The following is an 18291-nucleotide window of genomic DNA, read 5'->3' as shown; positions in this document are numbered from 1 at the left end:
AGTGGACATCAGCGTTTCCCATTGGGTACGGATGTGACGTGCTGTTTTTGTATTACATCCCTGAATCAATAAACTCTAGTGAAATGTTTTACTTCTGTTGCTTAAATAATGCAAAACAAATCGAAACCGATACACAAATCCAATACAATTTACGATTTCACCGCGACTTAAAAGTCAAAGGATTAGTAGGAACAGCGCAAACTCTCAGTTAACAACTGTGGTTTCACACAACACAACTCATTTAAACTGATTACATTACACTAAAACGAATTTGCATAAATTAGATCTGCTGTCGAAGTGAGCTGTAAAATTCCGCTGACCCTTTAAAACAGATGTCAAAAACAGCAAACACGTGATCTGTTTCCTGTCCATGCCATAGGCTTAATTTTATTATTGTTTTATAACAGTACAACACGAAATTATGAAATCGCTCGTTAAGACTGACGGAAACATGTAAAACAATGAACAAACAGTCATAGGTATTATCCCATTTGGCTTGAAATCGCTTACTAGCATAAAAAACACACATATTCATAAACATCATCCAATAAGGCTCAAAATCCCTCATCAGAAAATGTTCACAACAACCAAATAGATAAATCGCACGTTATCTGAATTTTCCTTTTGAAGTGTAACAATAATAATTGTTTAACTTTAACTAAATCCAATCGGAATTGTTGAGCAGATGTCTCTAATCGAATTAATGATAAAGTTAAGTTGTACCTAAGATGGGACTTACGACAGATTGAAATCGATGGATCGAACTAGATGCAGCTAGCTCAGGACAAGAGTTCGGTGGCTGGCTTTTGAGAACGCGGTGACGAACCTTCGGGTTCCATAAACAAAGTGGGCTATTCATTGTCAAACCGAGTAGCATTCGACTATCAAAAGAATTTCTTCATCCACAAACACAGCGAGTAAATGAGTCAGTTGGTCTGTACTATTCACCGTTCTTTTCATTAAACCACTTCTAAATTCTCATTTACATCTTCTGCATAAATTAGCCAACATGATCACAAGTCAGAGGATTGCTAATAGAAATAACCACTCAGGTACGGAACCTCATTGTCGACAACGAGTCTGTGATAACAAGTTTAAAATTGAAGCAGAGTTTTTCAACAAAATAACCATCACACAGACATGTATGCATTTACCGAAAGAAAAACACCCTTAAAATGTTTGATTATTGTAAATATAAGACAGATCTAGGTATAATTGAAGGAGTTATTTACGGAATAAAAGTGAGCTTACCAATTGTTGTGATGAGAGTCAGAGAGTACAGGAAGGAGGACGAAAATGACCACCTGTGGTGCTGGTGGTTGTAGTATATCGATCCGCCGTTGGCGGCACCACTGCCGGTCTTGATTATCACACCACCGCCGCCATAAACTCTAAGATTCCTCACGAGCGTGTCTTGAAACTTTAGAACTTCCTGAGCAGCTAGACGCGTCCAATTGTCCTTATAAAGAATGTTCAGGTCCTCTGTTATACTCCACAGTTTCTCGACAGTTCTCGAACGTATTTCTTCACCTAATACTACTGATTTGTCACTAATCGATTTAGAATTCGATGCCGAAGACGACGACGTGGAAGAACTGCCTGACGAAGTGCCTAAATTACTCGAACTAAGATGTGACGTGTCTTTAAACCCGCCTTCGAGTGCCATGAATGTAAACGCGCCTAGGAGGGTGTATCCTACGACAAGGACGCAAACTCCAAGGCTCGAAAAAGCCGAAGATAGAACTGACGAAGGGCAGAAACAGCAACAGCACCAGGACGAGCCTCTTCTCCGCCGCGGACGACTATTTCCGTTGTTGCAACAGATCCCTCGCCGGAGATTACAGCAGCCTCTGGTCGAGGATGCTGATGATGGTGACGATGGGGGTGAAGGGGGTGTGGGGTGGTGGGTGTGGTGAGAATGTGGGGGGTGTTTGTACGAGGGTTGGTGGTATGCTTGCTGGTAAGGGTGCTGGTGATGGTACTCGCTGTAGGGCGGAGTCGAAGGGGACCCAGAGCTGCCACGGCCTTCTGGTATCATTGTGGCGCACGACGAAACCTCTACCTGCAACAGAGATGCATACAGTCGTGTTATTTTATGGGTGCCGCCGAGTCGTGACTGCGCAGAAACTTGGCTGAGTCCACTGACATAAAACCATCAATTAAGTGGCAGTAGAGGTCATTTTGGTGCTAAAACATTTAACATCTTATCATTTAATAATCGCCAAAGGATATATAGTGACATTTTTACCATGTGTTATCCTGTTATTGATATCTGAGTTAACTGTATCTCCTCCCACCTTAATTCTTTTTAAAACATATTTTATAATCATTGTTATCCTTTAAAATCCAGTGGTAACTGTATGTACGGCCTGTTTAAACAATCAATAATTCCGAACAAATCATGATTGGACTCCCTACAATTTTCTAAACACTAGAGCAGAGCGCTCCTTTCGGAGCTCCTCGGGGGGTTGGTCAAGTTTTTAAAACGCAACCAACCCCCCTTCAAGGGTGTTGGTTGCTTTTTAATATCTTGAGTATGAAACTAAACCAACCCCCAGAATGGGGGGTTAAAACACTTGACCAACGCAATCAACCCCCCTTCGGAGGGTTGATTGCGTTTTAAAATCCTGAGTTCGGGGGGGGGGGTTAGTTTAGTGTCTTACTCATATAATTTGTTTGCTCGGCATTGTTGTGTTGGTACTACAATGCCCAGTAAACAAATATTAACGTGACATTGTTTGATGACGTCATTTTTTGATAGACGAAAAATCACAAATTTTTATAGTAGAAGATAGAAACAGCGATTTATAACCAGTTCATTGTTGTCAAAGAGATATAAGAGTGTTTTGTTTGCGGTAAGAAATGCATGTTTAAATATTACTTAGACGAGCTTTGGCTTCAGAGGGTTAAAATAGCTTACATTTTATTGCAAGAAGAAAAATATTAGAACACTACCAAACGTACAACAATGCTTGTATATTGAAATTTTACAAGTTAATGTGTTTGTAAGCGATGGAATTTTGCGATACATCTAAGAGCCTGCAGCTACCTAACTACCTCAGACATATTTTCTGGCGCAAATTCAAAGCAAACAAAATACATAAAGAGGTTTAATTAAATGTTATATAATGCCCTGTAAACCATATAACAATGGCGGTGTCTGACGGTCTGCGATTCTGATAAATGTAGGGCATTAAATTAAGGAAATGAGGTTTCTAAGACATGTTGGTGCAGTAAGATTATCAGATAGATAATGAAATGAACGTAAGATAAACGTGGCTAATTACGAGTACAGATAATCTAGATTATTCACTAAGGAAGATTAGCTTAAAACATTACGGGCATGGGAGAACATCGTTAAATTACATAATCAAAGGGAATTTCTTTTCAAAGAACTCGAAAGAAATGGACGCGGGATAGAAAGGGCAAGTCAAAGGAACCAACAGACCAACAAAGCTGCTGGTAATTAAGGCGATTAAACTAATAAAAGTCAGGGTTCAAAACTAAAGTCTTGGTGAGGATATGACACGTCAGCGCCACTGATGAAATAACAGGAAAAAAAAGGTTCTTACCTCCTTCCGTATTTAGAACACGAATTAACAAGTAAGCGAAATTCAAAGTTTGTTTCGTACATTGTAAGTCAGTGTTATCAGTTAAGGCCTGTGTGTGTCTTATCGTTGTTTGAATAACAAAGAGGTGCTATAACATTTTACTATAACAAACATTTTCATTTCTGGAGCTGAGCCCTGCGAAGCTGATAGTCGCTAGGCTAGTCAATAAATTCTCTGCCTTTTAAAGGAACGAGAAATGTTATAACCGTGTTTAGAGCAGCTTCCTTATATACGATTTCTGATTATTTGTAAAAAATATATTATTAGTAGGAATTTTTTGTCCTTTGAGTCCTAAGGGTGAAGTATTCTTCAGCGAAGAGAAGAAAAATTTTGGACCACACCGAGATACAAAATGGGTAAACAAAAAAGGCTGTAAACTGACAACAGTAAAGTTCTCTTAATCTATTCGGGAATGTTCAAGTGACAATTTCATTTGTCGTTCCGGAATTTGTTTTTTTTTTTTTTTTTTGTATTTTCTGACATTCTGTAAAAACGTCCACCATGAATTTGTGTTAGTTGAAGAAAATTCGTCGATGTAATTGCGATTTCACAAACGAAAGATAAACGTGGGTTTACATTTCAAAAGATACGTTGTTAGCGTATATTAAAGGCTTTACTTTGAAGTTGTACATCGAGCTATTTTACAAAATTTAAATGAAATGTCTCCCTTTTAACTTCATAAATACATTAATCATCAAAGTCAACTTGTGTAGTCCCCACCAAAGACGAGATTAAAAAAGCTTGCTACGAAATATATCACCACACATTTGTTCTTCTTCAGCAATGATCTATCATCACTTAATAAGCACCTGCTTATCTTCATAATCATCATCCAAGAACTGAGTGAGTCAGCGAACCAACCTGTCAGCGTTAAATGTTAATTATTTTAACTCTGAAGAAGGCAGTAGTTGTTTAGAAACACTTGGACGTTTTTATCTTTCTAACACGCATTTTGAAGGTGACTGATAAGAATCTAATCTATTCTGAAATATATTCGTATCGGCTTGCTTAATTTCTTCCATATCCGATAGTTAAGACACAGACGTCTCCAATTAGCTGAAGTATTCAGCGTCTGAACTACGTTTATTTCATGAAACTTTGAAGACAGATTGGGGTTCAAAACCAGAAACCCAATATATAATTGAAATACACACCTGTTAACGTCTAATAAAGATTTTTGGTTTCAGATAGATCCGGATCGGTCAGAAGCATAGCAAAGAACTGGTTCTGTCGATCGCGTAGAGTTAGACGCTCCCTGGCGAGACATTTATTAACTACAACCCATCGGGAAGAAATAAAAGCATGTCATGGTTTCTTAAAGGAAAGGTGGGTCTTGACAGGATGTACTTCGGGCCATGACTCGCTGTGACGCTCGCTTTTTCAAGGAGTCGAATCGATAATGCGACTCTGGTGACGTCACAGAACCGCTACTACAGCGAAATTCATGAGACGGGCTCCTTTGAGAGCAACAGCGCCATATGTGACCAAATGGTTGAGATACAAACATTTCAGAGGAACATACTGTCTCCATATTCAGGGCTGAATATTAATTTGTTTACTTAACAACGCTGCCAGTAGCATAGACCAGTGGTATTCAACCTTTTTTATTCGCGTACCCCTCAGATATAATTTCTCTTCAACTTTGTACCCCCAAAGTTGTCGGTGTATAATTCAAGTTATACATAGTATATAATCTACATCTAAAATAAATTAAATAAATCACATTACTGATTATACAGTGTTTATCATAAAATAATATTTTTTTAAATTTCACAAACCCCCTAAGATGTCTTCGCGTACGCCCGGGGGTACGCGTACCCCAGGTTGAATACCACTGGTATAGACGATATAGCGTCAAATAACAGGGTCATTAATGAATAATGAATTGGAATAATACAGAAATAAATGGTCGTTGTCTGATTTCAGGCACTGTCAAGGCATTTTCCTGGAGGGACTGAGGAAAATCACGTAAAGCCTCAGTCAAGAAAACCAGTCACCGGGCCGAGATTCGAGAAAAAAACCCTACCGAATATGAAGTAGGAGTGATAACCGATAGGCTGCGACGTTTGGTTCATGACTGAAGTCCTGAAGATGGAAGCATTATGTCGCTCCGAAACGTTGGTATGTATCTACAAATCTACACGGCGTTAGGATGTTCACAAATACCTTCACCGCCCTGGGCACCTCAAATCTGGTGTAATTAATTATGTGCCGCTCCAAGGCTTTGTAATATAATTAAACCAGGTGGAAACTTCATTTATATAACAGCACAAAAACATGGCGCCTTGCGTTCGAGGAGGCCTGCGAAAAAAAAAAACCAACAACGGAAATTTACAGTCAAGTTATCAGCTGATTCACTGCTCAAACGATTCCGTATTTCACGCAAACACGCAATCCGGCGAGTTTATTTTATTCTTGTGGAGTCAGAGCGGGGTTAGGGAAGGGGAAGGGGGAGGTTGCCCTCGGAGTGAGACGTCTTTTGTCAAGAAATAAGAGTGGATTCGAAAACAGGTAAATAACATCACGCAAAGCGCCCATCATTTGTTCCTCTCTCAAAGGAAGAGAGTGAGGGGGGGGGGGGGAGGCTGTGCCAGGTAAAATTCCTTTCTCGATTCCCAGATTTGAAACATGGTCGCAGCTGAAATATGTACATTCGAACGAAATTTATTTTGCGGCATTTCCGGCTTATAATTTGGCTTCTCGCGAAATTGTGGGAGACGCCGAAGCATCAAAGAGAAATATTCACGGCATAGAAGCGAGAGACGGATTGGAAGAAGAAGAAGAAGAAGAAGAAGAAGAAGAAGAAGGTCTAAGAGACAGACAGGGAAAAGAGAAATTGGATGTAGATTCGGAGGGAGAGAGAGAAACAGTCTGAAGAAAGAAGAATGCGGACAAAAACGGACGGAGAGAAGGAGAAGCCATTTAATTTAAAACTGAAATGTGAGATACGAGGGCTGTAAAGTGGAGCAAAGGAGGAACTCGGTGGAAAAGAAGGGAAAGAGATAAAGAAATGGAAGAGGTAGGAAAAGAAAGTATAGTCTTGAAACATCGCATTCTCATGCCTCTGAGAATTTTCATTGTTTTGTGCGTGTATCTTTAAGATAATAGTAATATAATAATATTAAAAAAATACCTCACAAAAAATATATAATGTATATAATATATTAAAAACAAAATGTATTTCGGAAATAGCTGATGCACTATGTACCTTAGGGACAGAGTCTGTCTCGGGTATATGGAAGTAAATGCCCTATAAAGTGGTGAATAGATGAGATTATAAATGAATTCGATTAAGCTAAATGAAACTTAATGATGGGACGAACTGGTAGACCGACAGATATGCACAGATCGCTGATAATTTTTTTTACGAAAAGAACGAATTGTAAATTATGTTCACCTTTCATTAGAATCACTAGGAATAGAGGTTGTATTTTTTCCCCCTTCATTAAAATGTGACAGCTTCCGGTGTTATTCAAGATTAAAAATAAATTATTGCTTCTATAAATTATATTTTCATCCTACTTAGCCTGTGTCTCGGGCGATATTTTGGTTTCAATTAGTTTCCGATGAGACTGCGTTCTAGAGGGCTTAAAATACGGGCGCGCCTTGACTGGGGTGGGGGGAGGGGGGTTGGGGTTAAACAGAACGTCGCTGAACTGCCAGAGTCAGTTTTCGTAGAATTTTCTTGGTTTACTTCAGGGGGGGCTCACGCGATGTTGTCATTATCTCGACGTCTCAATCAGCTTAACGAATGAAAGGCGGACCTCGCGTACAGCCGCTCATTTGCCAGCCACTTACTACGGGAGCGGTCGGCCATCCCGATCATAATTACTCGAGGAGAAGGGCGAAGAAGCAAGGCGGGGGAGGGGACCGAGATTCAGTGTGATATCGAAAAGCTTTTAGCTTTGAAATATTGAAGCGAGGCGAATAAGTGAGATTTGAGGGGGTTTTTTTACAGCGGTGGGGTTGATGGCGGCGGGTAGACTCAGTGGTGGATGTTCATGTATCGGAGGAAAATACTGCCTCTATCTTCAGCCCTGAAGATGGAGACGATAAGACTCTCCAAAACGGCGTCGTCTACCAACGGGTGTGCTCGGCGCCAAAACCCAAACGAGCATCAACACAACTAACGCTTTTGTCATCATTTTCAGATGATACTAGACTAGACAACAAATAAAATACACAGTAGATATTATTTGTAAGCTTGCAGGCTACCGTCATGACCGTATAAACACGCCTAATGAATAAAGATAAAGAAATTATATAAAACAGGCGCTGGAGTACTAACCATTGGCCGGGGGGGGGGGGGGGCTTATGGATGCCTGCAAGTACGAAGACAAAATGTGTTTCAATAAGGCAAAACACTTACCCGGTGTCCTACGTGAGCGATTAAATGCGAGCGGTGCGAGTTGCGTGGGTGAAGCGGAAATATCAAACTGGCTGTTTGTGTGGCGCTGTCCTAGGTTACAGCGAAGCGGTCGGCGACCAAAATCCAAGATCAAATATTTTGATATTTTCGGGCAGGTCGCTGCGCTGGCCAGTAAGGCGCATGCGCAAGGAAGCTCTGACTGTGCAGTACAGGGAAGGGGCATGCGCAGGAAGGCCGTGTGTTTCTCTCACGTAGGACACAACAAGCGATTCCCTTATGTCATATGACACCGCATGCTGCTTACGCAGCTCGCACAGCTCGCTTCTTATCCCTTACGTAGGACATTGCCTTAGCACAAAATCGCTCGAGAACAAGGGAAACATAATGATTTGTAATGTGCTAGTGAAATATACAGCGTGTCCTCTGTAAAACCCAACCGTGAAGCGAGCTCATCGGTCGGCCGGACTCAATTCCTTCAAAAATTCGCTTTGTAATTGCACAAAATTTGTTTGATGTACAGAGTTTTACGGGTAACATCCTCGTCGGCGGACATATGAACATTTGAGGTCACGTGTGACACATTTCAGGTATACGACCTCTCCACTGATAGAAACAGTGCACAGGAATATACAGATTGCCTCAAAAAATATATAAATACACATTATAACACGGAATATTAATCTTGTGTGTATACATGTTTTTGAGACATTCTGTAGTATCAGTAAACTGTGCTGAGTGTTCGTAAGCCAAAAATGGCATAAGTCTTCAAACGCAGGTTACGTTTTGAAACGATGTATGTCACGTTTCGTGCGGAAACACATCCGAACAAACGCTACTGCAACTGGACGACGACTCGACACGAGATCAAAGCGACGCCCCGCATCATAATAATCATAATCATAACACGACGCCACAGCCACGCACACAAAACAAAGCGCGCGGTGATATTAGACAATAGAAGAAGAAGGCTTATGCATGATTTAGAAGCGCCTGTCACAGGCTGAATTTCGGGAACACAGAACTGACAAGTACTTTGATCTAACCTATCTGCTGAGAAACAGAATAAAACCTCGGTGGAATAGATATGGCAGGGAATTTAATATTTAATACAAAGGGTAATTCAGTCAAATCAGGGCACATGCATGGTTTCTACTTAATAATTCCGGTATTTAGAACATACGTAAGAGTGCTTATTAAACAGGAAGTGACAGCGACAAAACGAATTATGACAATGAAGTAACAGAACATTAGTTCTTTTCATCAAAAACGTATCTCTTATTGTTTTAACCCCGTTCTTAGCTCGACACACATCAAAATTATAATTGCAGCTTTTGAAATGTGCACTTCAAATCACCTTCCATAATTGTAGCTGTTCGCCTCCGTCGTAATTTTTATGAGTTATTTTTTTCTTTTTTTCCAAAACAGTTCATTCATGTCTCCATCTTGAACCAGAAGAATCCAGTCCACGCTCTACAATTCATTTTTTTAAGATCACTTTTAATATTAACCTCCCATCTACGTCTAGGTCAGTAACTTGCCATTTCTTCGATTTTGGATCGAAATATTCTCCTCTGTTCTATATCTGCTCTGTGTTATTCCCTTACCACCCATACAAAACAACACCTATAACCAGTAATGCAAATAAACTTCAATATTTACGTCATTAACGTTAGAAATGTGAAGACAAAATATTGTGAGCAGAATGAAAGAAAACATTCTTCAAATTTATTTGCTCTTAATTTAATCATTAATACAATTTTTAATTAGTATACAGTATTTTAGACTTATTTTTAATTTGTCCACTTAATTATTTACCCTTTCACGTTCAAATTATTCACAAAGTTTCGGCGTCCGTTTACGTCCTGATATGTGCGCAGGATCCAATTTAGATCTCAGAATATATACCGTGGTTCAATTAATCCATTTTAGTATAAACTATTAACACAATCCTCTTAGGTTCAAAGTTCTGGTAGCAGCCGTTATACGCAGACGGTGTCAGATCTCAATTAGCAATGGATATCACGAGAAATGGCGACTGAGGATCAGAGACCCTCAGTAGCTTCGCGTGTCTTAACACAAAGTCATTCTGTGGTCGAACAGAACCGCATCAAGGGGCCGAGATACAACGTCAACACCCGTTGATCCCCACGGAAAATTCCGGTCAAAATTTCTTCCCCGTATTAAGATAACACGGACAGTTCGCTCTGAAACGGAAATAGGAAACACGGCTCGGCACGTTTCAGAACTGCTTAGCCTTCTGAACCCATTTGGTACAGTCGAAGTACAACGAAAAAAGATCAGACGATAATCACGTGACCTTAGAGGTGCAGCGCCGTGTATTCTGGTAGGAGTATACCGACGTTTCGGTGGCCCCTCCTGCCTCCATCATCTGACAAAGAAGTGTATGAAGATATTATTAAAGTGAATCTTGAGAGATATGACGTAAAGATGCCGAATATACTGAGCTGACTCGGAAAATTTGTGGACAGGAAAATGAACTTAGGAGATTCATTAAAAAAAAGTCGTACAGCCAACGAAGGGCCCAGTTTATGCGAGTTAACATTTCTAAAATAATGAATACTTATACTGACATGTCCATAATTTTCTTCTTACAATATTTTGCGTGTGTTGCAAAATCTAAACGAATAAGAGATAATCACAATAATCATAAGATATATAATTTTTAGACGAAATTCATTTTGGATTTTATCCGTAGGAGGAATGAAGACGCTCAATTTCAGCAATACAGAAAAAAAACATTTAATCAGTTTTACGTCGAATATAAATAATTATAATAATTGTACTGATACAGGATTAAAACAAAATATAATCGGGTTAGTATAAAAATACTTGTCAAAACCTGCACAGTTTTTGGATAATGCATAATGCAGTGTAATCTGAGGTAAGAGAATCACAGATAAACAACAGAAATCACGTAGAGAGAGAGACGATAAATAGTAGGAAGAGGAACAGACGAAAGTATAAGGTAGAATAAAGACCGGTCACCCTAGATCAATAGAGTATTGCACGCACGCACGCACGCAAACACACACTGAGCGGTTTGCGACATTTCAATTCTTACTCATAGAAAGAGAAGCTTATACAGAAAGGTGAGAGTAAAGGGGGGGGGGCCGTAAACCAATCCACTGCTTCCAAGTTCGATCCTTAGAGAAATCGCTTCCTTACCATCTCAATAGCTGAGTTCGATTTGTTCCACGCTCGGGCACAAAATCTCTCTCCCACGAATTTCCACACAATCGCCTGTGGGAAGTCTCACGATGTAAAGAATACGATGAAGCGGTTAGCACTGCGGTATAAATGTCTATCTGGTCAGATCGAGTTCTCCCCCCACCCCCAAAACCGTCACACTCGGAAATTGTGATAAGTAGCTTCATACATATTGCCTCCTTCTTCAGGGTTGAATATGTTAGATACCTTATCTGCGTACAAGTACGCACGATGCTATAACCCATAAGTCCGACATCAGCAACTTAACCACAGGAAGAACTTAAAATCTCAATTAATGCAGTCCTTTGTAACCAGAAACAGCATATAGCATCTTCTTGACTTCAGTTCATCAATAGCAGAAATTAACTCCAGACTGAGTTTCTTAATTAAACAAATATTCCCTATGCAGAATTCCCCTCATTTCCGTATTAATTATTAGTTATTCATTTCGTCAGGATCCTCGTCGGTCCGCTATCTTATGTTCTAATCTTAAGTTTGTTCTTTGGGAAGTTCTCATCTCGATAAGACAGGCTCAAATATCATAATTAATGAGCCCCCAGCCCCGTATCGGTTTAATTTAACTAGTAGCAAGACTCAAAAATTACAACCGCGTCTACTGAAGTAATAATTTTAAATTAGACATTCGAAATTTGAATTAATATTATGATTCGATGAACGAAGTGTTTGATCGGCATTTGTTAAATCTTTATTTTAGGAACGTGGAGTCACAACACTTGAAAGACGAGTGGAGAAATAAATTTGAGTGACGCAATTGACATTTAACGTGTTTATAGAAGCAGCTTCTAAATTCTTTATGACTTGCTACACCATCCGCCCCTTTCCACGAAAACAGTAAATCCGCATAAGTACGAGGTGCGATCGGAAAGTTTCTAGACTGCGCCTATAAAAACCCGTACACTTATCTCAGGTATTAAATTCATCCATCACCCTCGAAGTAGTTACCCTGGGAGTGAACACAACGATCCCAGCGCCGCTGCCAAGCCTGGAAGCATCCCTGGAAATCTTTCTTTGTCAGCTTGTCAAGCACCATCTGCGATTCTGCCTGAATCTCTTCTATCGTCTCAAATCTCCTTCCCTTTTGCTGAATTTTCATCTTTGGGAAGAGGAAGAAGTCACACGGAGCTTAGAAAGGAAGTTGGGGTCGGTTCTTGCAAGATCTTTGAGCTCCTGACAAACGAGAAGTCGATTCTGCTTCTGGTCCTCAGACAGGATGCGTCGCATGTGGAGTTCTTCCTTTAGAATCAGCTGACAGGTCCCATAGCCTATCCCAACAATGTCACACAAGTCGTTGATGGTACGACGTCGATCTTCGTGAATGGCCTGCCGAATCTTCGTAACATTTTCGGGCGTTGTGCTCGAAGATGGTCGTCCAGAACGCTCGTCATCATCGACAGAGGTTCGGCCATTTTTAAAACGTGAATGCCACACAAAAGTTTGTGCACGACCCATTGCGGACTCCCCAAATGCTTGCTTTAGCATTTCATAGGTTTCCGTAGCCGTTTTGGCGAGTCTTTAGCAAAATTTGATGCACACGCCATTCCGAAATCGCAGGAGGGTCTGTGTAATGCACTACCAAAACGCCCGTAACTAAGAAACAAATGCTAATTCGATGATGCCGGCTGGCACACTGATTCACTATGAATGTAGGCCGCACCCCCTAGCGGCAGAAGCTCGTACTACATCCGGTTCGCCCTCTATTGACACAGTCTTGAAACTTTCCGATCGCACCTCGTATCTTATTTGCAGGGCAGCGTCCCACAGACGGTAATGATATTTGATACTTATACTAATTAGGATTCTTCAAAAACGCATAATACACAATAAACAAGGAGGAAAGAATAAGCATGGTAGACCCAGAAGAAGACAGAAGGATCCATTCAGAAATTATTTTCCGTGATGATGGAGAAGGTTATTTAAACCATGCAGTTGAAGAAGAAAGTTTGATCCACTTTAAAAACAAAACTGTAACGCAGTAGATACCTCACAGATCTGTATTTTTAATGCAGCTAGCGGGCTACTTAACCCTCTGAAGCCGAAAAAGAGAGAGAGATATGAAGGATAGCAGAAGAGTAGAATTTGCAAAGAGAAAATTGGTAGGGGGAAAAGTGAGAGATACTTCGATTTATGAGGGGGGGGGAGAGAAAGGGTGTCTTATAGTTAGAAGGTTCCCAGGCAATGCCCGCTCGTCCTTCTGGTAAGGATAAAGTAAAAGTGAAGACGTTAGGGCAATAATTGGCAGAAACGACGGAAATTTTGAGTTGTATATTAGAAAATGCTGAAGTGCTTAATTTGGAAGTTTAAGACAGTTCGTCTGAATAATATTTAAAAACTCAGTTCGTACCGCAAAGAAAACACAACGCCACACCATTACGAAGGTCAAGTGGTTAACGCTGTTTAAGGAAATAATCGCTGTTTATTCTGAGAATCATACGAAAACACACAAATACAAACTACACAGTTGTTGATAACTGAAGCAGGCCGGTACATATAGTTACCACTGGGTTAATCTGGGATATTTATCAAATTGTTACGTCACTACAAGCTGCAACAATTTGGAATATTTAATGCTGACGGTCACACTGTTGATAGACACAATTTGAAAAGCCATGTTCCAAAAGCAGACGTGACATGGCACATTCAAATACGTGCGGTGAGTATCAACAGGGACAGGATGTGACGTCACTCAGTCTCTACGTTCAGCGCTCCATCATGGCTCAGATGCTGAGCCTTGTCCTGAGTGCGGGAAAAATTGGAACTAACAAAAACTAAAATATTTAACTCAGAAGGTCTGAACTATCACACTACTAATCCAAATACGAAGACAATAATTTTCTCATTATACTGACAGAACAGAATGATTTGAAGTCATTATATCTCGTCTTCGATATTACCAACATGGTGGCCGTGAGAACAGAACAAAATGTAAGGGTGAATAAAGACGAGTTTCATAATTTTTTCTCTTTGCCAAATATTACTTGGCTGAACAAATTTAGGAGGATAAGATGGACGGGACATTAGCACGCTTGGGAGACATAAGAAACGGTTAAAACAATTTATGGTTACCGAAGGTTTATTACCGTGTTCAAACAGCGAGTCGTCGGCCCTTATCTGGAGCCAGACGAATCCAATCCACATCCTAAACACAATGTTTTAAGAACAATTTTAATATTATCTTCTTATATATGTCTAGGTACCGACACGGTGGTCTAACGGTTAGAACGCTGGGCTTGTAATCCTGGGGTCCCGGGTTCAATTCCCGATGGCGATCAGATTTATAACTTGTGTTGGGCAAGGCCGTGGTCTAGGCAACACGGAGTTTTCCTCCGGGGGCTTCCCCGGGTTTCTCCGTGGCATCCCAACAATTACTCCATTCACACACAGAAGAAGGCAATGGCAAACCACTTCTGGATCATCTGCCAAGAACGTATATGAACAGGTCCCAGTCCGAGAAAAGGATGGAAGGATCCTGTTCGTATGGACCTGTCGTCAGACAGAACACTAAATAAAATAAAATATGTCTAGGTATAGCCACGGTGGTCTAGCGGTTAGAACGCTGGCTTTGTAATCCTGGGGTCTCGGGTTCGATTCCCGGCGGTGCCCGAATTTATAACTTGTGTTGGGCAAGGCCGTGGTCTAGGCAACACGGAGTTTTCCTCCGGGGGCTTCCCCGGTTTCTCCGTGGCATCCCAACAATTACTCCATTCACACACAGAAGAAGGCAATGGCAAACCACTTCTGGATCATCTGCCAAGAACGTATATGAACAGGTACCAGTCTGAGAAAAGGATGGAAGGATCCTGTTCATATGGACCTGTCGTCAGACAGAACACTAAATAAATAAATATGTCTAGGTGTTCAGAGTGGCCTTTTTCCGTCAGGTTTCTCACCCAAAATTTTGTATATATCTCTCGTATCCCCATACGCGCTAAATGCCCCGCCCATCTTATAAACTTTGATTTAAACATCGTGATATCATTTGGTGAACAGTACAGCCTTTTAAAGTTATCGTTATTTTTAATTAATGACCGTATGATGTAAGTTCTGTTTTTTTTTTAAAAATAATTAGCAATAGTTTTAGAACCGCGACTCTCCCTCGGTACAATGCGTCGTTATATTCACGTCCGCCGCGACGCTGCCTGTCCCTGTGGATACGCATCCCTTCAGACAGCGTGGGCTGGTAATATAATTTACCTGTTCCCTCCGTAACAACGTCACAATTTTCGTTCCAGTTAGTGAAGTACCTTGGGGTGAGATTCCCTACCTGGATAATCCACCCCTTCATCTCTTTTCCCCGGCATAATTTAGGTCCTCAGAGAATGCGCCCTGATGATATACTGTCCCGTCTAGCTGCTTGAACAAGAGGGATGACGCACTCCAGGGGCACAGATATTATTTTGAAAAGCTATCGTATACCAGATACTAGGCGTATGGAATCTCAGTGAACGGAACATTTTTATATTCACCTTTTATTAGATGCTTATTTTCCTTTTTTGATTACTCCTGAAAATTCAAACTCTTCTCATTTGTTTTCGAAAGCCACTGTCACCGCGTTTCGTTAGTATTTATTGTGTTTGAAGTAATTTCTGCAGAACAGAATATAATCTATAACAGGAAGACATATTTTCTGTCAGCGATTAACGACCTGATGATGATTTATGCTCAGCTGTGAGAATCTCAGGTCCAACTTAATATGAAAGTATGTAAAGAATTATAAAAGAATAATATTATAGAGTACAACGTTCGTCTTGAAGTCCTCACTTCAATTAAAGCCCTTCTTCTGAGTCCACGTGTACAATAATTATCGCTTACACTGGAAACGAGTTCCTTCGGGCCACGAAGCAGAAGTGCGGAAGCCAGGCCACGTTCGCCCGCCAGAACAAAAACTCGTATCTCCGATGCAACGCGGTGTAAAAACTAAACTTGTTGCTTTGGATACCTTCCTGAAGGGGGCGGGCTTACAGAAGACAGACGGACGGGCGGGCTGAGAGAAAAATGCAATTTCATGGCAAAGGAACTAAGCTAACTGAGGAACTCGGAAGCGAATCGCGAATTGCCCGTCCCGTGTCCGGTACGAAACAGCAGTCATTTGTCACTATTTTCTTTTGGTCACCTCTGTGTCTTTACACCCTCCATACAACGCGTTCCTGTCAGAAAACAAATGTTGTCCATGGATGTTGTTCTAAAGTCTCCTGATGTAATGCGTCTAGGAAACTTAAGAACACAGTAAATAACTCAATGGGTGCGGAAGGCACGTCCAGCCAGCAAGCCGTCACCTCAGTCCTTAGTTGAAGGTTTTGCCTCTGATTTGGCATGTACCTGGAGGTTTGAGTCTTTATTTCTAGCGAGCTTTTAGCCTCGACAAGACCTCCGTCTTGCCTCGCCTTGTATGGGTGTGGAACTCGGTCAGCCACGTTAAGGGAAGAAAAGAGATTGAGGATATCTCAGAAAAGGGTGTTGACGTGAATATCTGGACGTAATAGATCCTAAAAAACTGCGTAATGAAGACCTCCGTGATTTTTGTCTGTCACCAGATATTATTAGGATGATCAAATCGGGGGGGGGGGGGGTTGGATTGGTGGGACATGTAGCTTACATGGGGAAATGAAAAACACGTACAAAATCTAGTTGGGTAGCCTGGAGGTATGAGATCACTCCAGAGATTAGAGGTAGATGGGAGGATAATATTAAAATTGATATGAAGAAAAGGTAGCGTGAACTGGATTCGCCTGGCTAGGACAGGGACCAGTTCCTTTTAGAAAGGGCTGTAAATATATTTACTAGCTAAGCGACTATCAGTTTCTCATTAAGAACCCTGTTTTGCACCTCCTATCTGAAAATCGAAATATATTTCTGTAGTTTGGTTTCTCTGACGCATTTTGTGGGCAGTGACCGTCGACGAAGGGAAGTGGATGCTAACTTCTTGCGTGTGTGTGTGGGGGGGGGGGGGGGTTAAGGGCCGCAAACTCGCTGCGGAGAATCGATTCAGCTGTACTCACGACTTCGGAGGAGGTCGGTGGATAGGGCAACAGGGAATGGGCCCAACTGCTGTGAGCACATATATTTCGACGTCATATCACGGGGCTGTATCTCCCAAATCTCCAATAGCAGGGCCACCCGATGCCAAACCCCAGCGGTTCACTCGATTCAAATGCAGATATATCCGCCTTCAATGCGCACAACCAATATTCCCGAGTTTCATGTTAGTTTTAATCCTTCCTTCTCTTTCTTGGTATTCCAAGTCGACGTTTTCCTAATAACACTGGGCGACATTCGTAAAGCGCATCTTTCCTCGTAAATCTGTACACTAGCACGCCGATCTGTTGTTCGTATGTTCTTGAATTTATCGTCATTCCCACTTTTTCACACAATTTTCACTGTTTAACGAGTGTTCGTTAATACTGAACTACATGTTTTGACCGAAAACGATCAAAACCAGTTTCATTCACTTTTTACGATATTTCTGCACATCTTTGATGCAAATAACGGTTGCTATATACGCATTATGTACTGTATTTAATTTTGTTGATGAAAAAATAGTGGATTAAACGCAGTAAAATAATCCGCTAGTGAAAATTTAAAGTCTTTAAAGTAATGAGTTAAGTCATAACCATGTTCAAAAAACCCACAACTGGTACAGAAAGTGAGACAGCTGTAACCATTTCAAGGCTCACTAAACAATCGTTTTAATATTATCTTCCCAAATAAGGCTATGTCTTCCTTGTGGTGCCTTCCCTTTAAAGGCCTATACACATTTCTCATCTATTTCACGCCTCGTCCATTACTTGCCCGACTAAAGTCACGCCCCTTAATTTGATAACTCCAATATCCAGCGAAGCGCAGACATTTTAAACTTCATCACTTCCTAATTTTCTTCGCCCAATTATTCTCTTATCACTTTGTTTCCCAACATCCTTAATCCATGTTATTCCTGCGGGATGAAAATCAGGTTTCACATCCATATAAACCCACGGGAACATTGCAGTTTCGTATATTTTAATATTTGATAATTAACTTCGTAAATGAAAGTTTATAAAACCGCTTATAACTAATACACGAAAGAAA

The 18291-nt window shown here is 40.8% G+C and overlaps 1 protein-coding gene across 1 annotated transcript in view; it reads right to left on the bottom strand.

Annotated features, from left to right (window-relative positions):
• Positions 1–18291, bottom strand: part of LOC110838648 (uncharacterized) — a 108279-nt gene that overhangs the window by 37729 nt on the left and 52259 nt on the right. The window contains 1 exon segment of the mRNA XM_022082017.2: positions 1252–2062. Within this exon segment, the coding sequence (XP_021937709.2) occupies positions 1252–2038 (787 nt within the window). The 5' untranslated portion in view covers positions 2039–2062.

The sequence above is a fragment of the Zootermopsis nevadensis genome, unplaced genomic scaffold, assembly GCF_977971745.1.
Source record: "Zootermopsis nevadensis isolate Lab colony 2312 unplaced genomic scaffold, Znev_1.0 Znev_ptg000003l, whole genome shotgun sequence".
In the NCBI taxonomy this organism is placed as follows: Eukaryota; Metazoa; Arthropoda; class Insecta; order Blattodea; family Termopsidae; genus Zootermopsis; species Zootermopsis nevadensis.
The sequence above is the reverse complement of the archived record's forward strand: the minus strand, read 5'-3'. Positions and strand labels throughout refer to the sequence as shown.